Raw genomic sequence first — 23514 nt, 5'->3', positions numbered from 1 at the left:
CACAATTCTTTCTCTGAATACAGATGGTATTCTCCATCACAGATACCCCAAAATTGTCCCTGATTGTTGCACTGATGGAATGAGCAAGTCCACTAAGGTCCATCAACCCCATGTTACTATTATGATGTACAATGTCTTCTGGTTCTGCTCATCTCACTCAGCATTAGTTCATGAAAATCCTTTCATAGACCAGTGTTCTTTCTTCTAATTTTTCAGTTATCCCTTCCATATTGTGACTTTTCCCATTGTGGTTTTGATATAACGTGAATCAGCATAAGAGATTAAATGGGAATTTTGTGGGTTTTGTGGAAGTCACAAATGATAAAGACCAACAGATGATACAGCAAAAAGTATTTTTACTTAACATTAACCTTTAGATAGTTTATGAGCAAATAATTAACCCGAATTTTACAATAAGGTACATAAACATCCCAAAAAAGAAAAAGAAATAATTCAGACTTCTTTGCTGATTACAAAGGGAGGGATTAATAATTTTACATAGTTTCTAGAGAACTGTGTAAGGATAACTATATAGTACAATGTTTATCAAAAAGGTTGTATAAACAAAATATGTTACCACCAGTAGAGAAAGATCAGATTAATTTATGGTTGTCTACTGGATTATTACTGTGTTTTAAAGAAATATATATATATATATATATATATATATATATATATATGTATGTATGTATGAAGAATTCCAAGAAACCTGGGATATTATGTATGAAGGAATATAGAATAAAGGGAGTCTCCCAAACACAAACTTGTTTTCCATATTGTGGTCATTGTATTTGTGACTGCAGCTTTGTAAATAAACTCAAATAGGAACACAGCAAAATATGGGTCAAATACAATGGTTCATGTAAATACCATTGGGATAAAGTTAAAGGAAACTCCTTTTTTTGAGAATGAATGGAGAGCCTTTATTAAGTATTTATGATTGTCTCTTTGAATGCCTGTCTCTTAAAGGAGATTGGTGGAAAACTCTGTCTTAACAATGCTATGTCTACTTCTAGGCTTCTGGGCTTCTGAAATCTGAAATACTCCCTCTAGAGTATTTAGGAAATTTTCAGGAGCATCAAACGTACCCCAAAATTAATAAGAAGTCTATTATAATAATCTTTAGTAAATACTTAAAATTTATAAGGCATTTCTCAGATGTAAAGATTTTTTTTAAATGACCAAGTCAAGATGAGTCATCTATCACGGATGCAGCTCCTCCTAGAAGTTCAGGTATCAAACACAATCCTGGAAGACCTATTATGGAAAATGCTATCCACATCCAAGGAATAAACTGTGGAGTTTGAATGCAGAGCAAAGCATTCTGTGTCCACTTTTAAAATTTTCTTTTTTTTTTTCTTTCTTTATCATGGTTTTTCCCCTTTAGTTCTAGTTCCTCTTTCACATCATAATTGATATGGAAATATCTTAAACACAATTGTACATGTAATATGGAAATATGTTCAACATGATTGCATATGTACAACTTTTACCATATTGTTTGCCTCCATGGGGGGGAGGATGGTATAAAAATGTGAAACCCATAAACTTATAAATGGATGAGTGCTGAAAACTGCCTTTGCATGTAATTAGGGAAAAAAAGTGGGAAAAAAAAAAACCTGATACAGTCAGGTCTTTATAGCACAAGGTAAGGAGTGATGGGGATCATGATGGGATCCAGGCAGTACTATTGAAAATTTGAGGAAAGCAAAGACATTCTCAGCTCATAATATTAAGGAAGGTTCCAAAAGTCAGCATTAGAGCCCTTTAAACCAATCCTAAATATAAATATTCAGTCTCCTTCCCTCCACTGATTTCTATCCTCCCTATGCCAGACTCCATTAAAGTCTTCCTATCCCCTTTTACTGAGGGTCCAATATAACAAGACTTTGTTTTTTGGCTTCGCTTCACAGGAGGTCTGAAGTGGGATATACTTCATTTGTGCTACATTTTTCCTTATTTTTCTACTTAGATTTTCATGATCAATCTCAAACGTCGGAAAGACAGACGAGACCGAATGTTGCGCACTCTTTATGAACAAGAGATTGAAGTCAAAATTGTAGAGGCTGTGGATGGAAAGTGAGTTTCTTTGTGTTTTATTTTATTTTTAATTTTTATTTAATTTGTTTAATTAGCACCTTGGGACAAAAATAAGAATTCACATGTACATCATGCTTTGAAGTTGATAAACTTTTCTTTCATAGCACACTCTAAGATAGGCAGCACAAATAAGGGAAGAGAAGGAAATGAGAATAGGTGTCTATAGGGCACCTACTAGGTGCCAGGTATTATGATAAGCACTTTTAGAAAATATTATCTCATTTGATTATCACCACAACCCTAGGATGTAGGTGCTATTATTATTCCTCTTTTACAGTTGAGGAAATTGAGGCAGGCAGAGCTGACCTGGATTATACCACTGGTGTCTGAAGTTGGATTTACTTGGGTCTTCCAAACCCCAGCACACCATTTGCTATACCACCAACTGTCTCAAATAAGATAAAATATATAGATCACTTTGCCATCTATCAAGTGCTATTTAAAGTGATGACTCTCTTATTATGTGACATGTTCTTGTCTCCATTTTTCAGATGAGGAAACAGAGTGACTTGCCCATGGTCACAGAACTAGATCAGTTCTAGGACCAGGGTTTGAATCAATTTTTTTTTGATTCTATGGTCAGTGCTTGTCTCACTACACCCCACCATTTCCAAAGCAAGACATTATTTCAGGTGGAAAGTCATTCCTACGCTAGGAACCTCCTACTGGCAGAGCTTGGCCATCAGAGAACACATCTGTTCCTCCTACAATCAGAGCCATACATCTTGAACTGAAGAGAAATAGAATGATCTGCAACAACACAAGTAAATGAAATTAGACAATGAGCTCCTTGAGAGCAGGGACTGGACTTTGTTTTTGTTTTTGGAATCTGTCATTTTTTGTATCAAAACAACAACAATAATAATAATAATAATGATAATAATAATACATAATAAGCGCCAATTGACCAACAGATATACCTGATTCCTGCCCAGTTGGAAACTAAACTGCCTTTAGATTTGGTTTGGTCTGGTCAGCAATGGTGACTGCTCACAATTGGGAGTTCTTTGAGTTATTATACTAACTTATATCATGGGCATTATATAAATATCTGTCCCCTTCCCTTTCATTTATCCAGATGACCTAAAGTAAGTAGTTCTATACCAGGATATTTTTCTCATGGAATGACTTTAGAATCTCAGGGATAGGAGGGAATGGATGAAGAATGAGATACCTGGGAGAAAGGAAGAATTTGTTAAGAGATGACACTAGTCTGAACAAATCCATTCTGTGTTTAGATTTGTGGGGTTTTGGTTTCTCTGTTCCCTTAGCCAAAGTTGATCTCTGTTTTAAGTTTTAATCTGCCAAACTATTTTACTTATAGACTGCTTTTCAATCTATTTTAGCAATCGCTATTCATTATTTTTTCTAATTCATGACTCTTACACAAGAGAAGCAGGGGTTGTAGAGACACCGGCAGAGTTGCTCTTCCTAATTCCTCCAGTCAAGTATGATTAGTTGCTTGAGTGCTTTGGGGATAGCAAAGACTCTGACTGCTTCAGAGGACCCAGCTCTGGAAGGTGTTTGGGGGCTGATGAATTCTTTGACTGCTTTCCATGACTCAGTTGTGACAGGTACTTTGGAGCTGATGAAGCCATTCTCTTATTAACCACTAAAGGAAGGAACCACAGAATCAGAGGAAAGGGGAGTCACTATGTCCCCAGTGGCTTTTTCTTCTCACCCTCCAGATGATATCACCCAACTCTGAGACTTCCCTCAAAAAAGAGAAAAATCCACCCTTTCCCTCACCCCAAATACCATGTAGCTATGAGTACAAAAGTATTAAAACTCATTTCTTTCTTAGGTGAGACCATTCCTGAGTTTGGGGCCAGTTCTTCTATATTTGTCCCTTCCTCATCTTAGGTGAATAATTATTGGTTCTGATATAAATATATTATTCAGGCTGGGAGGCCAACTTGTGAGTTCAAGAGATTTGGGAGTCCTGAGTTTGGACTAAAGGAAGAAATCCCTTGTAACAACTCTGTTGTTCTTGGGACAAGACAACAGCCACCAAGATGCTGAGCCCATATTCTGGTCTCACTTTCCCAAATGTGATACTTCTTACCAGGAGTTCCAGAGTTGTCCAATGCCCTCTGAAGGGTACAGAGAAGAGAGTACCAGTCCTTCTCTTTTTTAAGGTCTACTAAATCATCAGCTCTTCCTCTCTTGATGGTCTATAAAGGATCCTTGGCTTCACTATCCACGGGAAACACAAATCCTGAGTCAGCAAGAGTCACTTTGCCTATTGTTCTGTGTGACCCTGGTTATTTAGGGTCATCATGACCCTAATCTTAAGAGCAGCAAACTCTTGCCAGTAAAACAGCAGAACATTCTTAATCATAATTAGAAATAAGGATTTCACTCCTTATTGTATTGAGTAACTATGCAGCTGTATATCAATTGATTCTTCTCTTAGAACATATTCCTGGGTTGGAAATTTTTATTGATGGGGAGGGTAAAGGAATGATAGAGAATGCAGTTTTTACTTCTTTTAACATAGTAAAGGAAAAAAAAACACTTTTCTTTGTCTTGCAGAGCCCTGAATACAAGTCAGCTGAAAGCTCTGAACATTGATATGCTACCTGGGTATAAGGATCCCTATTCTTCTAGGCCATTGACAAGGGGTGAAATTGGTTGCTTTCTTAGCCATTATTCTATCTGGAAGGAGGTAAATGATGTTTTATTTCAATTTTCACTTTTATTGTTGTAGCCCCAGTGATTAGTCCAGGGCTTCAGGCAAAGTAGGCATTGAACTATTTGATCAGTGGAATGGAATGGACTATCTGCAGTTTCACAACAAAGAATATGGGTTGTAGGATTCTAGAGATGAATTGTTTGAGGTTTGAAATGGTATAGTATTAATTAACTTGGAATCTTATGTTGTGTTTTAGAAAATGCTCACCTTAAGATGCATTTAATATGCTTGACCTCTTACCCAAAGACCAGAAACAAAGTACCCAAGCTGAGTAAGAACTGGCACCACAGAGGCACCACTGACACTGAGATTTTTTAAAATACAAGATTTATCTACCCTGAGTAGGAAGAGACTTTCAAAAGCCACCCAGTCTGACATGTAGGGAAAAAATAATAACCAGCATCTATACAATGCTTCAAAGTCAGCAAAGTACCAAATCATTTGAAGGATTTATTACTGGAATAATTATTATCTTAAACCCAGAGATAGGGAAACAGACTGTGAGAGGCTAAGGGGCTTGCCCATTGATCCCACAGTTGTCAGAGCCAGTATCTATGCTCAAGTATTCCTGACTCCAAGTTTCCCATGCTCCCTACCATGTTACATGGCTAGGCCTCTACAACTTACCTGAAAGGGACTCATCCGACCTGGTCTTGGAAATCTTTAAGGACTGGAAACTCACTGCTTCTTGAAGCAGCTCATCCACTTTCTGATAGTTCTAATTATTAGGAGGGTTTTCTTTGAGTTGAACTCAAATTATCATCTCTAGAATTTTCCCTTGTTGGAGCTTGTAACCAAACAGCTAACTGACTATGTTTTTGGTTAGATCCAGAGAGGAAAAGAGGTCCAGATGGGAATAATAACAGTAAGAACAATTACATTATCACAACAATTTGGTATTATAATAGTCACTGTACTATTCGTCTGACATATTTTAATAAAATTCTTAAGCTTAAGATCCCTTCCCACTTCCCAGTCAGGCAAAGAGGACAAATGTCTTTAATTACCTGAGCACTAAGGAAACTGAATGGCATAGAGGCCCCATTCAAAGACACTTAGCAAGTAGATCGCTGGAACGAGATTTCAGGTCTATTGACTCAGCTTATTATCAGATTGCCTTCTGTAGAGAGGAACAAAATTCCCATGTAGTTAGCTTTGGTGATGCCTCATCTCCCAGTGGTCCATTCTACTACTGTATCTTTTCAATTTTTAGTAAGGCACAGGTAAATGGGAATGATTGATTGGTTCGAAGCATATCCTCTTTTTCTTAAAATATCAGGTAATTGATCGGGAACTGGAGAAGACGCTTGTTATTGAGGACGATGTGCGTTTTGAACATCAGTTTAAGAAGAAACTTGTGAAGCTGATGGATGACATAGACCGCGTGCAACTGGACTGGGAATTGATGTGAGTGAAAGATAAGGGGGGAGACTGAGCTTCTTGGGAGTCCTCACCCTCTGGAAAATGGACACCATCTCAATTCAATTCTTTTATTCAAATGTTTTTTAAATTAATATTTTTTTCTCTACTTTCCACTTCTGTCTTGAATTTTTAAAAAAAGGAAAAACAAAAAACAATGTTTTTTAAATTAACATTTGTTTTCTCTACTTTCAACTTCCTCTGTCTCAAATTTAAAAAAAAGGAAAAACAAAAAAACAAAAAACTTTGATATAAATATGCATAGTCAAACAAAGCTTATTCCTTCATCAGCCATGTCCTAATATGTTTGATTTCATCACCTCTGTGTCAGAAAATGGGTAGTCTTCCGGAATTCTGGTTGGTCACCACATCAATCAACATTGTTAGATCTTCCAATGATTCATCTTAACTGTTGAATTTTATAAATTTGTTTTGGTTCTACTCACTCTATTTAACATCAGTCCATACAAATCTTCCCAAGTTTCTCAGAAACCATCCTTGTCGTCATTTCTAACTTAATTCAAGGAATTTTTGTAGTTTTTATAAGAAACAAAAGGAGCATTGTTTGTGTTCACTTAGGTATTCTGCTCAGGGTCAAGAATTCTCAGAGAAAGTTTTTTTTTTCCCCTTATCAATACTTGGAGATCAATTTTATTATTGTCTTTTGCAAACACCAGTTTTGAAGTACAAATTCCATATCATTTTGTATAACTTTTTATAGGGTGTTAGGGAGGGAGGATTGTGATCTCTGGTCTGAAGGTTTGCTGAGACCTTTTTAAGGTTACTTGTCCAGCCACCTCCCAGTTGTCACCTGTGGTTCCAGGAAGCTGTAGTATGTGCAGCAGCCATACCTGGCAAACTGTTTTGTCAGATGGACTAAAGTTGAGGGTTAACTGATAGAACTCAAACCCATCCATGAATTAGTGACATAGCTATCCCAAACATATGAAAACTTCCCCTACAAAATAGGCAGATAAGAACATTTTGTTTGAATGGATGAAGAAGGTGGCTAAAGTAGGCACTTTGGAATGCTTAGAGTTTGAGCAGACACCAAATGTGCTAAGATTTCCACTGCATTAGCCATCACCAATTGCCTTGACTTTTAATTTGCCATTGATTTTGAAAGAAAGAGTAAGGCTGGTGACTCTGTGCAACTCCACCTTACTTAAATTCAATTTACATAAAAGTCAAAAGGCATCACCCACATCATTTTTGCTATTTCATTTTTGATTATTTTACTATTTTATTATTTATTATCTTACTATGCTACTATGATTTTAGCTACTTTGAAATCATATGGTGATAGGTAAGTGATGAATACATTGGTAGCTGTAGTCACAACCCTGCACAGAGGTGGCCCAGATCATCCGGTGTCTTCTCACTGAACTGAAGCAACAGCAGGATATGTCATCTCCCTAGGTGTCTTAGCAGCTTTTTTAAAGACTGAACTGCTCACATCCTGGCATGAGAAAGGAATAAGAAAGATCCTATTTCACCCAACTCTAGTCTGCTTACCATGATAGGCAAAGTTCTCGCTCTGCAGTCAAAACATAGAAACATGGACAAAAATCACTGTGAAGATGATTCCCCTCATCTTTATCACCATCAGTACATGGAATGTGTATATACTTATGGATAACATGAAATCCAGTAAACATGAAAGACAAGCAACTCTTATTGCAAGAGAACTTAGCAGGTATCACATTCAAAATGCAGCCCTGAGTAAATCAAGGCTGGCGAATGAAGGTCAGCTAGTCAAAGTCAGAGCAGGATACCTGTTTTTCTGGAGTGGCTACAATAATGGGGAGCACAATCAAAACTAATCTAGGTACCATGCCACCATCATGAGTGTGTATACTTTCACCATGATGCACCCTGATGAGGTCAAAGAGAAATTTTATAAAGACCCAGAGATCTTCATAATTAGTGTTCCAAAAAATGACAAACTGGTCATTCTTGGTGACTTTTATGCCAAAGTAAGCACAGACTATCTATCAGACATGGAGGGAAGTCCTTGGGAGGAATGAAGTTGGAAACAGTAATAACAATGGAGACTTGTGTATTTCTTGACCTTCTCATCACCAATACTGTCTTCCATTTACCTAAATCAACATAGCTTCATGGATGAACCTTCACTGCAAACACTGGGATTTAATAGATTATGTAATTGTAAAGAGTGTAAAGGGAAGAGAAAGTAATAAAGGTGATAGGCAGAAGAGTTCTGGCTTGATCATAGATTTTTTTCCTCTACAACCTAAATATTTGCATTCAATAAATTTAAATGTCCCAAGGCAAGATAACTATCAGAAGACTCAATGTCAAAAGATTCAAGCATTTCTCTTTCTGTGAACAGTTTGGTGCTGACTTGGAGGGAAAGCTGATGTAACAGTGGAACAAAAAAAGGAATGGACAACTTTCGGAGATTTGGTGGATAGCACTACATTTACCAATCTGGATCAGAACACTCATAAACATAATAATTGGTTTGATGGAAATGATGGCAAAATTCAGAAGCTACTAAATTAAAAATGAGAACTGTACAGGGCCATCTCTAAAAAGATAGTGCAAGCAAAGCTTCAGAGAGATGCAAGATTCTTGGCTCTAAATAGGCAGATGAAATTCAGTTTTATGCTGATAGCAACATACAAAAGTATTCTCGTGATGTCTTAAAGACTAAGTCAGAGACATTTGGTGCATCTCAACTATTCATCACTGATGGAGCCACATTGATCAGTGATAAGAATGTCATCCTTGAGAGATGTACTAATCACTTCCACAGTGTTCTCAACAGACCATCATTAACCAATGGTGAAGCCACTGACCATTAAACTCAGATTGAAATAAATCCCTCTCTACCCTACCCAATATTCAACTAAAGAAGAGTTACTGAATGTCATTAGTCTCCTTTAGTGTAGTAAAGGGTCTGGTACCGATACCATTCTGATATATATATATATATATATATATATATATATATATATATATATATTATTAGAAGTGACCAAAATCTTCTGGGTCATGTGGCAAAAGAAGATCATCCCTCAGGAAATCAAGAATGCCTCTATTGTCCATCTACATAAAAGAAAAGAAAGTAGATTGTTCTGTGACAACCGTGGCGGGGGGGGGGGGGGGGGGTATGACCACACTGACATTATTTAACTTGAAAAGGCTACAAGCCAAGATTAAAGTAGAAGGGACATCAGTGCTCATCTTTTTGTTCTCAGATGATTGTACCCTCAATGCAGTCTCTGAGGCTGATTTACAACAAAGGGTGCATCAGATCATTTCTAAATTCAATGACAAGTTGTAGCTTCTGTGAAAAAAAAGGAGCATTGCCCTTTGCCTGGTCTTCATTTAGATATTCTGCTCTGAGCAAGATTTCTCAGATGAAGATCTTTCCCCTTATCAGTTACTTAGAGAAGATCCTTTTTTATTATTGTCTTTTGCACCACTGGTTTGTCTAATTCGGAGATAAGAGCATCATATCATTTCATGTAATTTTTGGTAGATTCAGGCAGAGTAATACTTGAGTTTCTAGTTGAATGTCACTCATGTGCCAGCAGACCTTGATACACTAGTGATTGATAGGGATGAGCCTTCTTGGGGACACTGAAATGATACATCAAGCAATCTTTGCCTCACGTATATGGTGGTGTTCTTTTTCTATTTTTGGTTTTAAAATGTCCATCCATAATAACAATCACATCTTTTGACAATAGACAAAAGCACTTTCTGTTCCTTTCATCCGTAAACTACTGTTTATTTTGAAACAACAACATAGTTTACAATAGGATCTGTGATGTCAGAGCTGGACAGGACCTTAGAGGTCTAGTCCAAACTCATCATTTCACTGATGAAGAAACTGAGGACCAGAGAAATCAAGGGAGTTGCCCAAGGACCTACAGAGCCAAGATTCGAGCTTGAATCAGATAACATCAAATTTGACTCTTTTTCCAAAAGGCCTGAAAGAAGATAGGTGACTTTGCTGGTGGATCCCAATTCATTTTGCAGTTAATAAAGTGAAAAGAAGACCTTTTTCTGACCTTTTGGTGGGAAGGTCCAGAGCCAAAACAGAATATGAGGTTGTCTCCTCGGAATGGATTGAGACCAGAAAATCAAATTTTCACTCTCCAGTTGGAAATGAAGCCAACAGAGGTCTGAGGAACATCTGACAGTGAAGCTTGAAAACCATGGGAGGAAACCCAGGATAACACACCTGGGAGCAATTTGTTCTGATCTGCTCTTTACTGAATGTTTATTTACCCACCATCACCGAGAGTTTGGGGGCAGGTTTTAAAAGCAACCAGGAACATTTCCCTTTTTCCTAATTGTGAAGGAAGGTGCCAAACTTTCCTCCATCTCTCTTGTGGCATGTCAAAGTCAGTTTCATCAAGAGGGGTCCTGCTCCTTGCCAAAAGAAGCTGGCACTGCCTGCCCTGTTCCAGGACGGGATCTTAAGTTTGTGCCCAGAGAGAACACTGGCTCCCTCCAAAGAGAAAGCATCCCTGGCTCACAGGAAGCCTAGTTATAGCTTAACGATGCCTTGGCAAACTAGCTAAATATCCATATTATGTAAAATGACCTTAAAAACAGGTACTGTGGTTAGAATTGGTGCTCTGACCAATCACTTGGAATCATTGTTTCTTCCTCACTTCACCAGACAAGACTACTATTTCTAAGCATAAGGTCATTATTACTCTACCTAAAGGCCCCAGAAAGGGAAAGTCTACAGTCTTTCTTGACAAATTGTTCCTATTAAATTAAAACATACATTTATTAAATGCTTGCCGTGTATCTAGCACTGTGCTCAATTAAATATGAAGATTTTGCTGTTCAGTTATTTTCAGTCCTGTCTAAATCTTTGTCACCCCATACAGGGTTTCTTGGCATGATACTGGAGTGGTTTGCCATTTTCTTCTCCAGCTCATTTGACAGATGAGGAAACTGAGGCAAACAGGGTGAAGTGACTTGTCCGAGGTCACACAGATAGTAATTGTCAGAGGCCAGATCTGAACTCAAGAAAGATGAATCTTTTAAACTCCAGACCCAACACTCTATCCACTGCCTTCTCCTACATATAAAGATACAAATGCAAAACAAATAAATAAACAACAATCAGTCTAACAGTCTTTGCTTTCAAGGACTTGATATCCTCCTAAGGATACATATATAGATAAATCAACTCAAAGTAATTTTAGGAGATAGACAGTGGAGGATGGGGAAATAAGAGAGAGACAATCAGGACATGCTTCATGGAGAAGATGGCACCTGAATTGAGCTTTCAAGAAAAAGAATTCTGAGAGACTTAACTGGCTTGGAAAGGATGTAGGGAAACTGCTAAGAGTTCATTTTGGCAAGAAATGCGCAGAACATTAAAGGAAATAGTTGGAAAAGAAGCTAAATGGAGGTATAAGCCAATGAGTTGGAAACCTCAGAAGCCAATTCTCCAGGAAGATAGATAATACTAAATGGGAAGAACAAAATAAGTCATTGAGAACAATGACTGATTCTTTTCCCTATAAGGACTGCTAAGAAATTCTGGCATTTTTAAATTTTTTTTTATTTTGTCCAGACAAAATCTAAGCAGAAGAAACCTTCAAAGATATATCAGAATATGTGTGAATGGAAGAATATGAAAGACTGGATTTTTCAGGACTCAGGGTGTCTTTGAAGGGTGAGCAAGAGATTTGAAGACAAAATAAAGAAATTCTACTTTACTTAATAGTTTTAAATAAATAAAAGTTTTAAACTCATTTCCCCTAAAATAAGGTCCATGCAGGCTAAAATTATGAAGATCAATGACTTTTTAGATAAATGTATGTGTGTGTGTGTGTGTGTGTGTGTGATAATAATATCAATGGGCAGCTAGGTGATGCAATAGATAGACTTCTGGGCCTGGAGTCAGGTAGACTGACTTCCAACACTTACTAGCTGTGTGACCCTGGGCAGGTCACTTACCTGAGGCAAAAAGTCTCAGTTTCTCATCTGCAAAATGAGTCAGACAAGGGAATTGCAAACCGCTTCAGTATTTTTGCAAAGAAAAGCCAAAATGGAATCAAAAAGAGTCAGACACAACTGAAATGACTGAACAACCACAACAGAATCATGGTACCTTAGATTTGGGACCTTAGAAACAATCCAATGAGGTTGAAATTCTTATTGAGTTATTAGGGTTATTGAGGGAAGACGGAGACATTGGAGATCTAACTTTATGATATGAGGGCCAGTGGGGTAAAGATGATAGAAAGAAAGCTGACCTCAGAGTCAGGAAGACAAGGGTTTAAAAGTCCCACCTCTGACATCAGATGTATGTAGGTAAAGTTTTAACCACTAAGCAAGTCTCTTGAGACTATGTTGTAGAGAAGGGTCTGAGCTACATGGGTAAAGAGAATTTTCTTATCTGGAACTTCCTGCTATCTGTGAAATAAGTCCAATCCTTGTCCAATCTTTAAACTATGGAGGTTGGTACTAAGGAGATCAACCATAGCCTTCTATAAAATGTCTGTCCTTTGGGGAAGGAAGGAAGGAAGGAAGGAAGGAAGGAAGGAAGGAAGGAAGGAAGGAAGGAAGGAAGGAAGGAAGGAAGGAAGGAAGGAAGGAAGGAAGGAAGGAAGGAAAGGAGGGAGGGAGAGAGGAAGGAGGAGGGAGGGAGAGAAGGAAGAAGGAAGAACAAAAAGATCTTCAAGGTTCAAACATGGGATTTTTGAACAGTTCCTGGGATATTTTCTTCCAGCTAGGGAAATTGATGGAATGTTTACCATCTGGGAACTAACTTGAGAAATCCTTTATTCCTTATTCCTCTGAGCTTTTTGTTTTGTATAATGGGGATGAGTACAAGGGATGATTTTATATTAAAGAGATTAAAAGACATGTATTTTTTTTGACAAGGCCAATACAGAAATTTGTTTTGCTTATATATACATAGAGATAGATAACTCTGTATTGATATTTTATGTCTCTCTAAAATCTAGATAGATTATATCTGTAACAAGAAACAAGAATTTTGATTTTCTTTTGTTCTCATTTGGAGACAGTTTGGATGGAAGAGAAGAATTCTGTTAATTAAAATGTATATGTTTATGCATATTTAAAATTTTCAAAGGGACTCAGTCTTTGATTTTGATTGACAGATATAATACTGTTCATATCATGAAACTTTTTCAAATATTAAAGGACCCTGTATACACTCCAACTTCTCCATCACCCCATTATGCACCGGCCCTGCTCTGTGGTGTGTTTAACTTTATATTCTCTCATGCAGGTGTGTATACTCAAATTCCATTTCCCTACCCTTCTCTTTATTCCAGTTATATTGGTCGGAAGAGAATGCAAGTGCAAGAACCAGAGAAGGCTGTGCCCGATGTCATGAATCTGGTTGAGGCTGATTACTCCTACTGGACCTTGGGCTATGTCATCTCCTTGGAAGGGGCTCAGAAACTGGTTGGAGCTGACCCCTTTGGGAAAATGCTCCCAGTAGATGAATTCCTGCCAGTCATGTACAACAAACATCCTGTGTGAGTCTCCTTTCTGCTATCTGTGGCATTGTCCCTTTGGGGAACTGGTTTCTTACTCTCCTAGGGGAGAATCTGATAATTTGCCAAGTATTTCAGGATGATTTTAAGTTGTCATTTTTAACTGATGACTGAAGGAAGTAGGGCTAAGTGTTTGGGTTATTTGGGGGGGTTTTGTTGGTTTTTTTGTTTGTTTTTGAAAGATGCAAAGGGTATAGAAAGGAAAAAAAGGTATGCCTCACTTAGCATCAACAGAGCAATTTGGGGACAAGACCAAGATAAGGACACACAGTACTTGACTTGTCCTTCTTAAGACCTTGGGCTTTGTGATCTTGATGCTTTATTATTAATTTTCACCTATAAACATATGAATCTATGTCTTCTAGTAACATCTGGACATCTTATTTCCCAAAGCTTATGTCCTATGATGAAATTAATCATCTTAAATTTAGCATCTTCTTCTCTATGTTCCATAAGGAAGGATAGAGTAACAGACCCTGTCCTACTCCGAGTCCTTCTCTGATTTTCTTAGAAATCTTGGTACCTCATTACCTTCTCGAAGTCTAGTTGTCTCCTATAATAAAGATTGGAAGGTAGCAGCCCCCTATATCAAAAAATGAGGTTAATGAAGAGGCAATGTGGTATAACAGGTAGAGTGATGAATTCAGGATCAGGAATGACCTGGATAAAAAGCCCAATTCTGATATTTATTAAGTTGCATGATCTTTATGGATCTTCATTTTCTTATGTGTAAAGTAGAAAAATAGTATTTTAATATCATTAATAATAATAGCATCATTATCACAATATTGCTTTGAGGCTCAAATGAGATCATATATGTGAAGCCCTCTGCAAACTTTAAAGTACTATATAAATGTCAATTATTATCATAAAAAAATGTCATATGGACTTCGTTTCCTCCAAGGAAAACACAAAATAGATATGAAGTTTTGTAATGCACAAGACAATAATATTGCAGAATTATCTAACAAGGACACACTTAGTCTATCCCTTTTTAACCCAAGAAACACTGTATGCTCATACATATCATGCGGTGTTATTTTTTATTAAATAAGGTATAGTATTTATAATACATTATATAAAATGGTGTTTTTCATAAAAGGTATTCCAAACCTTTAAGAATTTAAAACCAGAGAAAGACATTTGGGACAACTTGCATAATAATACATTATTATGTAGTATTATATGTAATCAGAAATTATATATTATGAATACATGTATACTATATATTATTAATTATATATTAGGTAAATTATATATAGTATTACATAAATAATATATAATATTACATAGTATATAAGACTATGTAACAAATCATGGTATGTGATATGACATGCACATAAATTAGTACCAATCTTGAGAAATGAGTTTCTCTAGAATAATGAAGTACTTAATTATAAGGCGATTCCAAAAGCTCTCTTTCAGAAAGTTTTTCCTTTATCTTGTGTACTATAGCTTAATATCATTTCCTTTTTGGGTCTACTGAAGATAGATGGACCTTGTCACCATCTTCTATACAATATTTAGCGTTTAATTACCTGATCTTCATTATGAAAGCTAAGATCATAAAAGCTTAGGTCACTCCTGTGTCCTCAGGGGAAGTCCTGTGAGCTCTGATTTTTAGTCCAGAGAGCTCAAGGTTAAGACTTTTTCTTCTGTGAGAGCTCATCTTTGTGGCACACTCTCTGCCTGATATGGTCTAGTCAAATCCAACCGCTAACCCTTAGTATAAAATTCACCATATTAAGTTATATTTCCATTCAAAACAGAAACACACTGGCTTTTTATTTCTGCTATTAAAATTTTAAAACATTTTAATGAGTAAATGATGTTATGAGGTTCCTGCAGTGAAGATTTTTATAAAGAATACAATCTCTTTTTTCCCCAAAGCATCAAAAACATAAAGATCCATTTCTGAAGCCCACCTCCTCCAACATGCATATCCACTCAACTTCGCCACTACAAGACTTGTTGCTTTCATTAACACCTTTTATTTTCTTTATAGAGCTAAATACATGGAATACTATGAGCCCAGGGATCTGAAAGCTTTCTCAGCTGAACCTTTACTCATCTATCCCACGCATTACACGGGGCAACCTGGTTACTTGAGTGACACAGAGACATCCACCATCTGGGACAATGAAACTGTGTCTACCGATTGGGACAGGAAGCATTCTTGGAAGTCTCGGAAGCAGGAGCAAATTCACAGCAATGCCCAGAATACAGATGCTTTGCCCCCCACCACTTCCCTGGACACAGCACCCTCAAGGGATGAGTTATGATGGGTCTCATGGTTCTGTCTACAACTGGACCTGCCTCTTGTTTTTTGTTTGTCTTTAGAGATCATCCTCCAGTTTCCTATTTTATTTCATTGTCACTCTCAGAAGATCAAGTTGATTTGACTGATCTGATTGAAAATAGTAAATTATTAGAAAGGAATGAAGGTAATTCAAGTGGAAGGTTCTAGGAAGATGGAAAGATAGGCTTCTTTTTATTAACATTAAGGTATCTTTCAGTTGAGTTTGGTCAGATGCTTTGGTTCATCACCTTTGTGAAGTGGCTGCTCACAAAGAATGCCAGGACTCCCATAGCTAAGGGATCTGTACAGCTATGGGCTAATTCCCAGACTCTTGGGGGACCCAGGAATGAATGTTGAGTCAAAAGTAACAATTGACCCAGTCATTTTGTGGTTATGGGTGTGCATCATATTATGCAAGCTACATTGCTTGGAAATTATGTATGGATCAAACATTGTTTAGCTGAATTAATTCTTAAACACAATAGTGAGACATATTTAGGGTCATTCAGTCATGCATTCTTTTGGAAAACAAAGGGTACTTTTTTAGAGTAATTGTTTTTGTCTTTTGTGTGACTCTAAATTGTCATATATTATCTTTGTCAAAGTGAGGCACACCAACATTTTAGGCCTTTTGACAGGCTAGCCCAATAGAATTAGTGTTTTATGTTTTCTATTGCCGACTTGGCACTTGACAATAATGTTATTCAAAACTCCAAGGTGATTGTTACCAATAACTGTTCCAAGTCCCACGAAATTGTCAATGTTTTCTGATCTTATATAACAGTTATTTTTAGGGGTCTTTTTAAAATAAGCTCTTCTTTTTGCATTTCCCCTATGATTACTGCAGTTAGGATGTTCCATTTTTTCTGATAACATTTAAAATATGGAATTATGATTATTCCTACCAAGAGGTTTCATGGTATTACTTCAACATTCCCATTCTCTTCTCCATACTTTGTATCACCAAAGAAACTTTTAATATGAAATTTTATCAGACATTAACCAGAAAGAGTTAGAATTAGAGAGAGAGAGAGAGAGAGAGAGAGAGAGAGAGAGAGAGATTGAGAGAGATTGAGAAACAGAGACAGAGAGACAAAAAGAGTGGAAGAAAAGATAGAAGGGGGGCGGCTAGGTGGCGTAGTGGATAAAGCACTGGCCTTGGAGTCAGAAGTACCTGGGTTCAAATCCGGTCTCAGACACTTAATAATTACCTAGCTGTGTGGCCTTGGGCAAGCCACTTAACCCCATTTGCCTTGCAAAAACCTAAAAAAAAAAAGATAGAAGGAAAGAGACAGGAAAAAAGAGAGGGAGAGAGAGATAAAGAGAAGAGACAAGAAAGAAAGGAATGAGAGACAGAGGAGAGGGGGGCAGCCAAGAAAAGTATTATTGGTGAATAATTCATTATATTTTAAATATTCCTTTTATAAAGTCTTTAATATTATATGATGGTTAAGGGTGCTTAGGTTTTGACCTTCATTTTACCAACCTGTTGCAAGTAGTTAGTATACATTTATCTTCTCTAATATTTGGTTCCTATTGCTCCTCAAATTCTCAGCCTAGTTCTCCCTGAGGGACCTCTGAAAATTCTAGCCATCAAAAAAGCAAATAGCAAATTTATATTTTGACTGTTCAATCAAAATATACTCCCTTGGAGCTTGAGTGATAGAAGTCCCTCCCAGACACTAACAAGAAGTCACAACTAGAGACCCTGAGTTAGCTTCACAAACAAACTGGGAAACTGCTGGCTCATGAGACAGGAAGATCCTGCCCTCTTATCAGTTCTGGAGATATCCCAGAACCAGGCCATATGAAGTGAAATCTCCACTGAGACCATTTCTTCCACCTTTCTCTTACTGATTTTATATGAGAAATAAGAAGATAGAACTAAATGATCACTGAGACCCTTCCTAGCTCCAGTGTAAATCTGTAAACTAACTATTGGCATAAGCTTAAATTCTGGATTCTGGGGTCCAAAACAAAGTGCCTTCTGAAATAGTTTCCCTGCAATATAGACCCTGCTTTCATGATCTTCCCTGCTCAGTAGGGACTGTTTGGGCCATAGCTGGTAGCATTTTGCCTTTTACCTTTTTTGAGGGAAGGAGAAGTCTTTTGACTTCCCTTTTGAGGGAAGTCTTTTCTAGCAGCTTAGGCTAGAGAAAACATAGCACCCACCAAGCTTAATGTTCTTGCTTGGGTGTTAATGTTTGTTGTTTTGTTTTGTTTTTTTCATTTGGAGAAGCAGCCAAAGGCTAAAAATGAAATAAAATCATTTTAAAAAAATCAGAAATCAAGAAATCCTATTGGATTCTCAGTTACACTGCTTAGACTTAGCTGCATGATTGTATTTTCTCTATTTTCTAAGAACATTAAGTAATGGGGGGAATTTGGATGGGGGGGCAGAAGCTTTAATTGATTTCCTAGGATGGTTTAATATTTGGATATTTTGTACTTTATGTGTGTGCATGTAAATTGAGGTGGGTGTCTGTAGGGTGAGTGATTTGGATGCATGAGGAGTGGGGAATGGGTGGAAGTGAGCAGGAGTGATTGTTCTGTGTTTTTTGCTTTGCTTCAGGTGTGAAGCAAGCGTTACTTGTGTTTATTAATATTCCCTGTCAGCCGGTCTGATAGTGTTGTACATTTCCATTTCTACATGACAGTGACCTTAAGTTCTAGGACTTTAGAGTAGAACTGTTCTACTGTGAATCAAGCTCTTTTCCCTCCCCCTTGGCTTCTTCACAAAGGAAACAGAAGAACCTTGTGAACGGCAGCAGTAATTTGAGGATGGAGGTGATGGGAGGGGAGCTGCTGAGATGTCTTCAGAATGGATCCTTTCACCTATCCCTTCCACCTTCTCAAGCTCAGCTCATCATCCCTCCTGCCTCCATCCTAGCCTCGGGCTCACAATGTCCACATTTAAAAGTGACATCTTCAACAGCAAAGGATGAGACCCATGGTCTCCAGCTGCTGTGCCCATGCGCCCAAGTTTAGAAGGGCAGATGTAGTCTGGACACTCCTTATTGTTACTAAGGACTTCTGCCATATATAAAAGGGCTATCTCCATCATTACTGCTGTTATTTCTTAAAAGTCCAATACATCAAAAGAGAGAACCAACACATTACTCTCTATCCTCTCAGCATTCCCATTTTCCCAGACAGTGTTCATACATGACCACCATTGGAATATTGAAGAGTATGGAAGCTTAATAATTCACATTGCCTCTGTTTTGTAGTGTAAATGTATATACCTTCAAATGGGTATGTCACTGCTGGTGAGGGGTGGGGGCAAAAAAGTTACAAACTATTTATTCGCTTTCCTGGAGTTCTTTTTAATAAACTAAATAAATGTAGACCAAAAAAATATGTGATTGTTCATTGATTCTCTAAATCATATTGATCAGAAGTCAGTTCTCGGGGCGGCTAGGTGGCGTAGTGGATAAAGCACTGGCCTTGGAGTCAGAAGTACCTGGGTTCAAATCCAGTCTCAAGACACTTAATAATTACCTAGCTGTGTAGCCTTGGGCAAGCCACTTAACCCCATTTTGCCTTGCAAAAACCTTTAAAAAAAAGAAGTCAGTTCTCCCAGGATTTATTTCTAGAACCATTGAAGAATGTGATAAATTTGATACTTAGAGTTAACCAATGCCATTGAAAGGACCAAGTGATTTCCTGCTCATCACTGCTGTGTCTTCTATTTCTAAAACATCTTGACATTGAAATCCCTGTAAAATTGAGGTAGAATTGACTTAGTGTTAATGGGAAGTCATTATTCCTTGTACATCAGAAGAATGTAGGAAGACTCTCTAGATTACCAAGGTTAAATACACAGCAGAAGGCAACTTTCTCCTAATCAAGCATCTTCTGTTTAGGAGCAAAAAAAGGACTGCAACTACTGGTTATAATGACCCCTCATCACTGTTTTGATGGTTAATGTAGAGGTGTATAATAAAAGCGCTGATTTTAAAGAATTTAAATTATTATTCAATCATTTGAAGGTCTTCTAAGCTCAAGGCTTTAGCAGAGCCCCCCCCCCCAACACCTAGCAACTGCATGATGCAAAATGGTCTTCCCAAGCTTTTAATTTCATTTCAAGCACCTTCCCAAGTTTTTTTTTCATGTCATCTCCAAAGAAGAATATGAAATAAAGGGGAAGGTATAAATAGTGACACCCATTTTAAAGCAAGAACCAGACAGTGCTATAACAGGTATATGAGAGTATATGAGAGTATAGTAAATAAGCATAACAGAAACCAATAACCAAGATAATCAAAGACCTGAAAGCAGGATGGTGAGAGAACCGAAAATTATGTCCTCTGTTTACTGGTTGAAAGAAGTATATAAGGAAAAAGTCTGGGTGTTTTTAGCAATTTGTAAATATTGGAAAGGTTATTTTTTTTAATATTTTAACATTTTATTTGTTTTCCAATTATATACAATAGTAATATGTACCCATCATTTTTTACAAGGCTCTGAATTCTACAATTTCCCCCTCCTCCCTCCCCCCCCACAGAAGGCTGGCTGTCTCTACATTGTTTCCATGCCATACATTGATGTAAATTGAATGCTATAAGAGTAAACATAAGAATAAACATACCCCTCCAAGAAGATAAGAAACTTCAAGAATAGAGAGAAAAAAAATTTACTTCAGTCTGTGCTCAGATTTCAATGGCTCTGTCTTTGGAGTGAGTTGCTTTCTTTATCTTAAGTCCACCAATATTTTTCCCTCAGTTGCTATTACTAGCTGTACCTCTATTCTATTTCTCCCCACCCTCATTTATTCTATTCTCTCTCTCCTTTCATCCTGACCCTGTCCAAAAGTGTGTTGAATCTGAGTACACTCTCCCTCAGTCTTCCTCTCTTCTATCACCTATTCCTCCCTTCCCTCCTCCCATTCCCCCTCATCCTGTCCCTTTCCTCCCATCTTTCTCCAGGGCAAGACAGATTTCCTTACCCTATTAAGTGTGTATGTCATTTTCTCCCTAAGCCATTTCTGATGAGAATGAAGGCTCACTCATTCCCCCTTGTCTTCCCCTCCCTCACTCCATTGAAAAAGCTTTTTCTTGACTCTTATGTGAAATCTCTCAGCTTCTTCTTTATCTCCTTTTCCTCCTCCCAGTACTTTCCCCCATTGCCCATTGACTCCATCCCTTTCCCACACCATACCATTATATTCTACTCCTTCTAACAGCTCTTATAAATGAGAAAGTTCATATGAATTATCAATATCTTCTTCCTGGGGTCGGCTAGGTGGCGCAGTGGATAAAGCACTGGCCCTGGAGTCAGGAGTACCTGGGTTCAAATCCAGTCTGACACTTAATAATTACCTAGCTGTGTGGCCTTGGGCAAGCCACTTGACCCCGTTTGCCTTGCAAAAACCTAAAAAAAAATCTTCTTCCCATGCAGGAATACAAACAGTTCGATATCATTAAGTTCCTCATAGTTAATCCTTCTCTTCCACTCCCTCTATGGTTCACCAGAGTCCTGTACTTGGAGATCAAACTTTTTATTCAGCTCTGGTCTTCTCTATAGAAAAGTTTGAAAGTCCCCTGTTTCATTGAAAATCCATCTTTTCCCCTGAAAGAGGATGTTCAGTTTTGCTGGGTAATTGATTCTCAGCTGTAAATGAAGATCTTTTGCCTTCTAGAATATCATATTCCAAACCCTACAAGCCAGATCCTGTGTAATCCTGACTGTGGAGCCTCAGTAGTTGAATTGTTTGTTTCTGGCAGCTTTTAGAATTTTCTCTTTGATTTGGAGTTTTGGAATTTGGCTATAATATTCCTGGAAATTTTTCTTTTGGGATCCCTTTCAGGGGGTGACTGGTGAATTCTCTTGATTTCTATTTTACCCTCAGCTTCTAGGATCTCAGGGCAATTTTGCTGTATTATTTCTTGAAAAATGAAGTCTAGGCTCTTCTGCTCATAGCTTTCAGGTAGCCCAATAATTATTTCTTCTGGATATGTTTTCAAGGTCATTTGTTTTTACAATGAGATATTTCACATTTTCTTATAATTTTTGGATATTTTGGAAGAGTTTTATTTCTTCCAGATTTCTTGCAAAGTCATCAGCTTTCTTTAGTTCCATTTTGCATTTGAAGGAGTTTTTTTCTTCAGAGAGCTTTTTTAATCTCCTTTTCCAGCTGGCCAATTCTGCTTTTTAAGGCATTCTCTTCATTTGCCTTTTCTTTTGCTTTTTCCATCATGCCTAAACTGGTTTTTAACATAATATTTTCTTCAGCATTTTTTGTATATCTTTTACCAAGCTTTTGATTTGGTTTTCATGATTTTTCTGCATTGCTCTCATTTCTCCTTCCAATTTTTCCTCCACCTCCCTTAATTGCTTTTCAATTCTTTTTTGAGCTCATCCATAGTCTGAGCCCATTTTCTATTTCTCTTGGAGGTTTTGGATATGGGAGCTCTGATTTTGTCATCATCTGAATATGTGTTTTGATCTTCCATAGGACTAAAGTAATTCTCTATAGTCAGCTTCTTCTTTTTCTGTTGTTTACTCATTTTCTCAACCCAAGACTAATTTAAAGCACTTCCAAGGCTTTGGGGTTGGGTTTTTTTTTTTTTGGGACACCCCACTGTGACCTTTATTCCTCTAAGGTGTTATGCTCTCTAGCCTGTGCTTTGATATGTAGATGGCCCAATACTTCCCTCTGCCCTAGGGCTATAAGGAGGGATCCAGCTTGGTTTTTAGTGTGTAAGCCCAAACTGCAATATGTGAGTGTAGGCAAACAGCAGAGTCCTACCCCAGGGACAGCAGAGAAATCTCTACAGGCTTCCCTTACCATCTCTGGGGGTGCAGGCTGCTTTCTCCCTATTCTTGCTGCCAGTGCTCCCCCACTCCACATTCACCCAGCTACAGCAGAATTCTCTTACCACCCCTTCAAGCTGTTGCCAGTCATCTCTGGGCTGGACTAGGCTGGGCTGTGCCACAGCTTTTTTTTTTCCCAACCCCCCCCCCCATTCTGATGAAACACACCTTTCCCACGGAACTTCTAAGTTATCTTGGACTAGGAAAAATGTATAAATGTATCACTCAGTCTTTCTGTGGGTTCTGCCCCTCTAAATTTTGGCTAGAGCTGCCCTTTGCTTTTTGGGGGTTTGGGGGCCTCAGAGTTCTTGGGAAATGCTGCCTTCACACTGCCATCTTGGCTCTGCCCCCAAAAGGTTATTTTTTTGGGGAAAAGTTTAAGATGATGTAGCCTCAGAAGATTGAAGTGGTACAAATAGATTAAAGGGAAAGGAAGGAAGATTTTGATTCAATATAAAAAAAAGTCTTAATGATTGCAGCCTTCAAGAATAGAGTGAGCTGCTTTGATGAAGGTGGGGGAAGGTGTTGAATGAGTTCATCTCACACTGCTCTCACAACGTTATGAAAATCAAACAACAAAGAACTAGAATGAGATTATTCAGCTAATATCAAAATTTCAAGTTGAATGTGAGAATGAGCTAGCCTATAGCTAT

General features: G+C 37.7%; 1 protein-coding gene across 1 annotated transcript in view; it reads left to right on the top strand.

Moving 5' to 3' along the window:
• The window catches only part of COLGALT2 (collagen beta(1-O)galactosyltransferase 2), a 143205-nt gene extending 123816 nt beyond the window's left edge, over window positions 1-19389 (top strand). The window contains exons 8-12 of the mRNA XM_074222217.1: window positions 1973-2079; window positions 4636-4768; window positions 6075-6202; window positions 13522-13728; window positions 15752-19389. Of these exons, the coding sequence (XP_074078318.1) occupies window positions 1973-2079; window positions 4636-4768; window positions 6075-6202; window positions 13522-13728; window positions 15752-16028 (852 nt within the window). The 3' untranslated portion in view covers window positions 16029-19389. The remainder of the gene's footprint in view (window positions 1-1972; window positions 2080-4635; window positions 4769-6074; window positions 6203-13521; window positions 13729-15751) is intronic.
• Window positions 19390-23514: the final 4125 nt, after the last annotated feature.

Source organism: Macrotis lagotis, chromosome 2 (assembly GCF_037893015.1).
Source record: "Macrotis lagotis isolate mMagLag1 chromosome 2, bilby.v1.9.chrom.fasta, whole genome shotgun sequence".
Lineage (NCBI taxonomy): Eukaryota > Metazoa > Chordata > Mammalia > Peramelemorphia > Peramelidae > Macrotis > Macrotis lagotis.
This window is presented reverse-complemented; position numbering and strand designations above follow the sequence as displayed.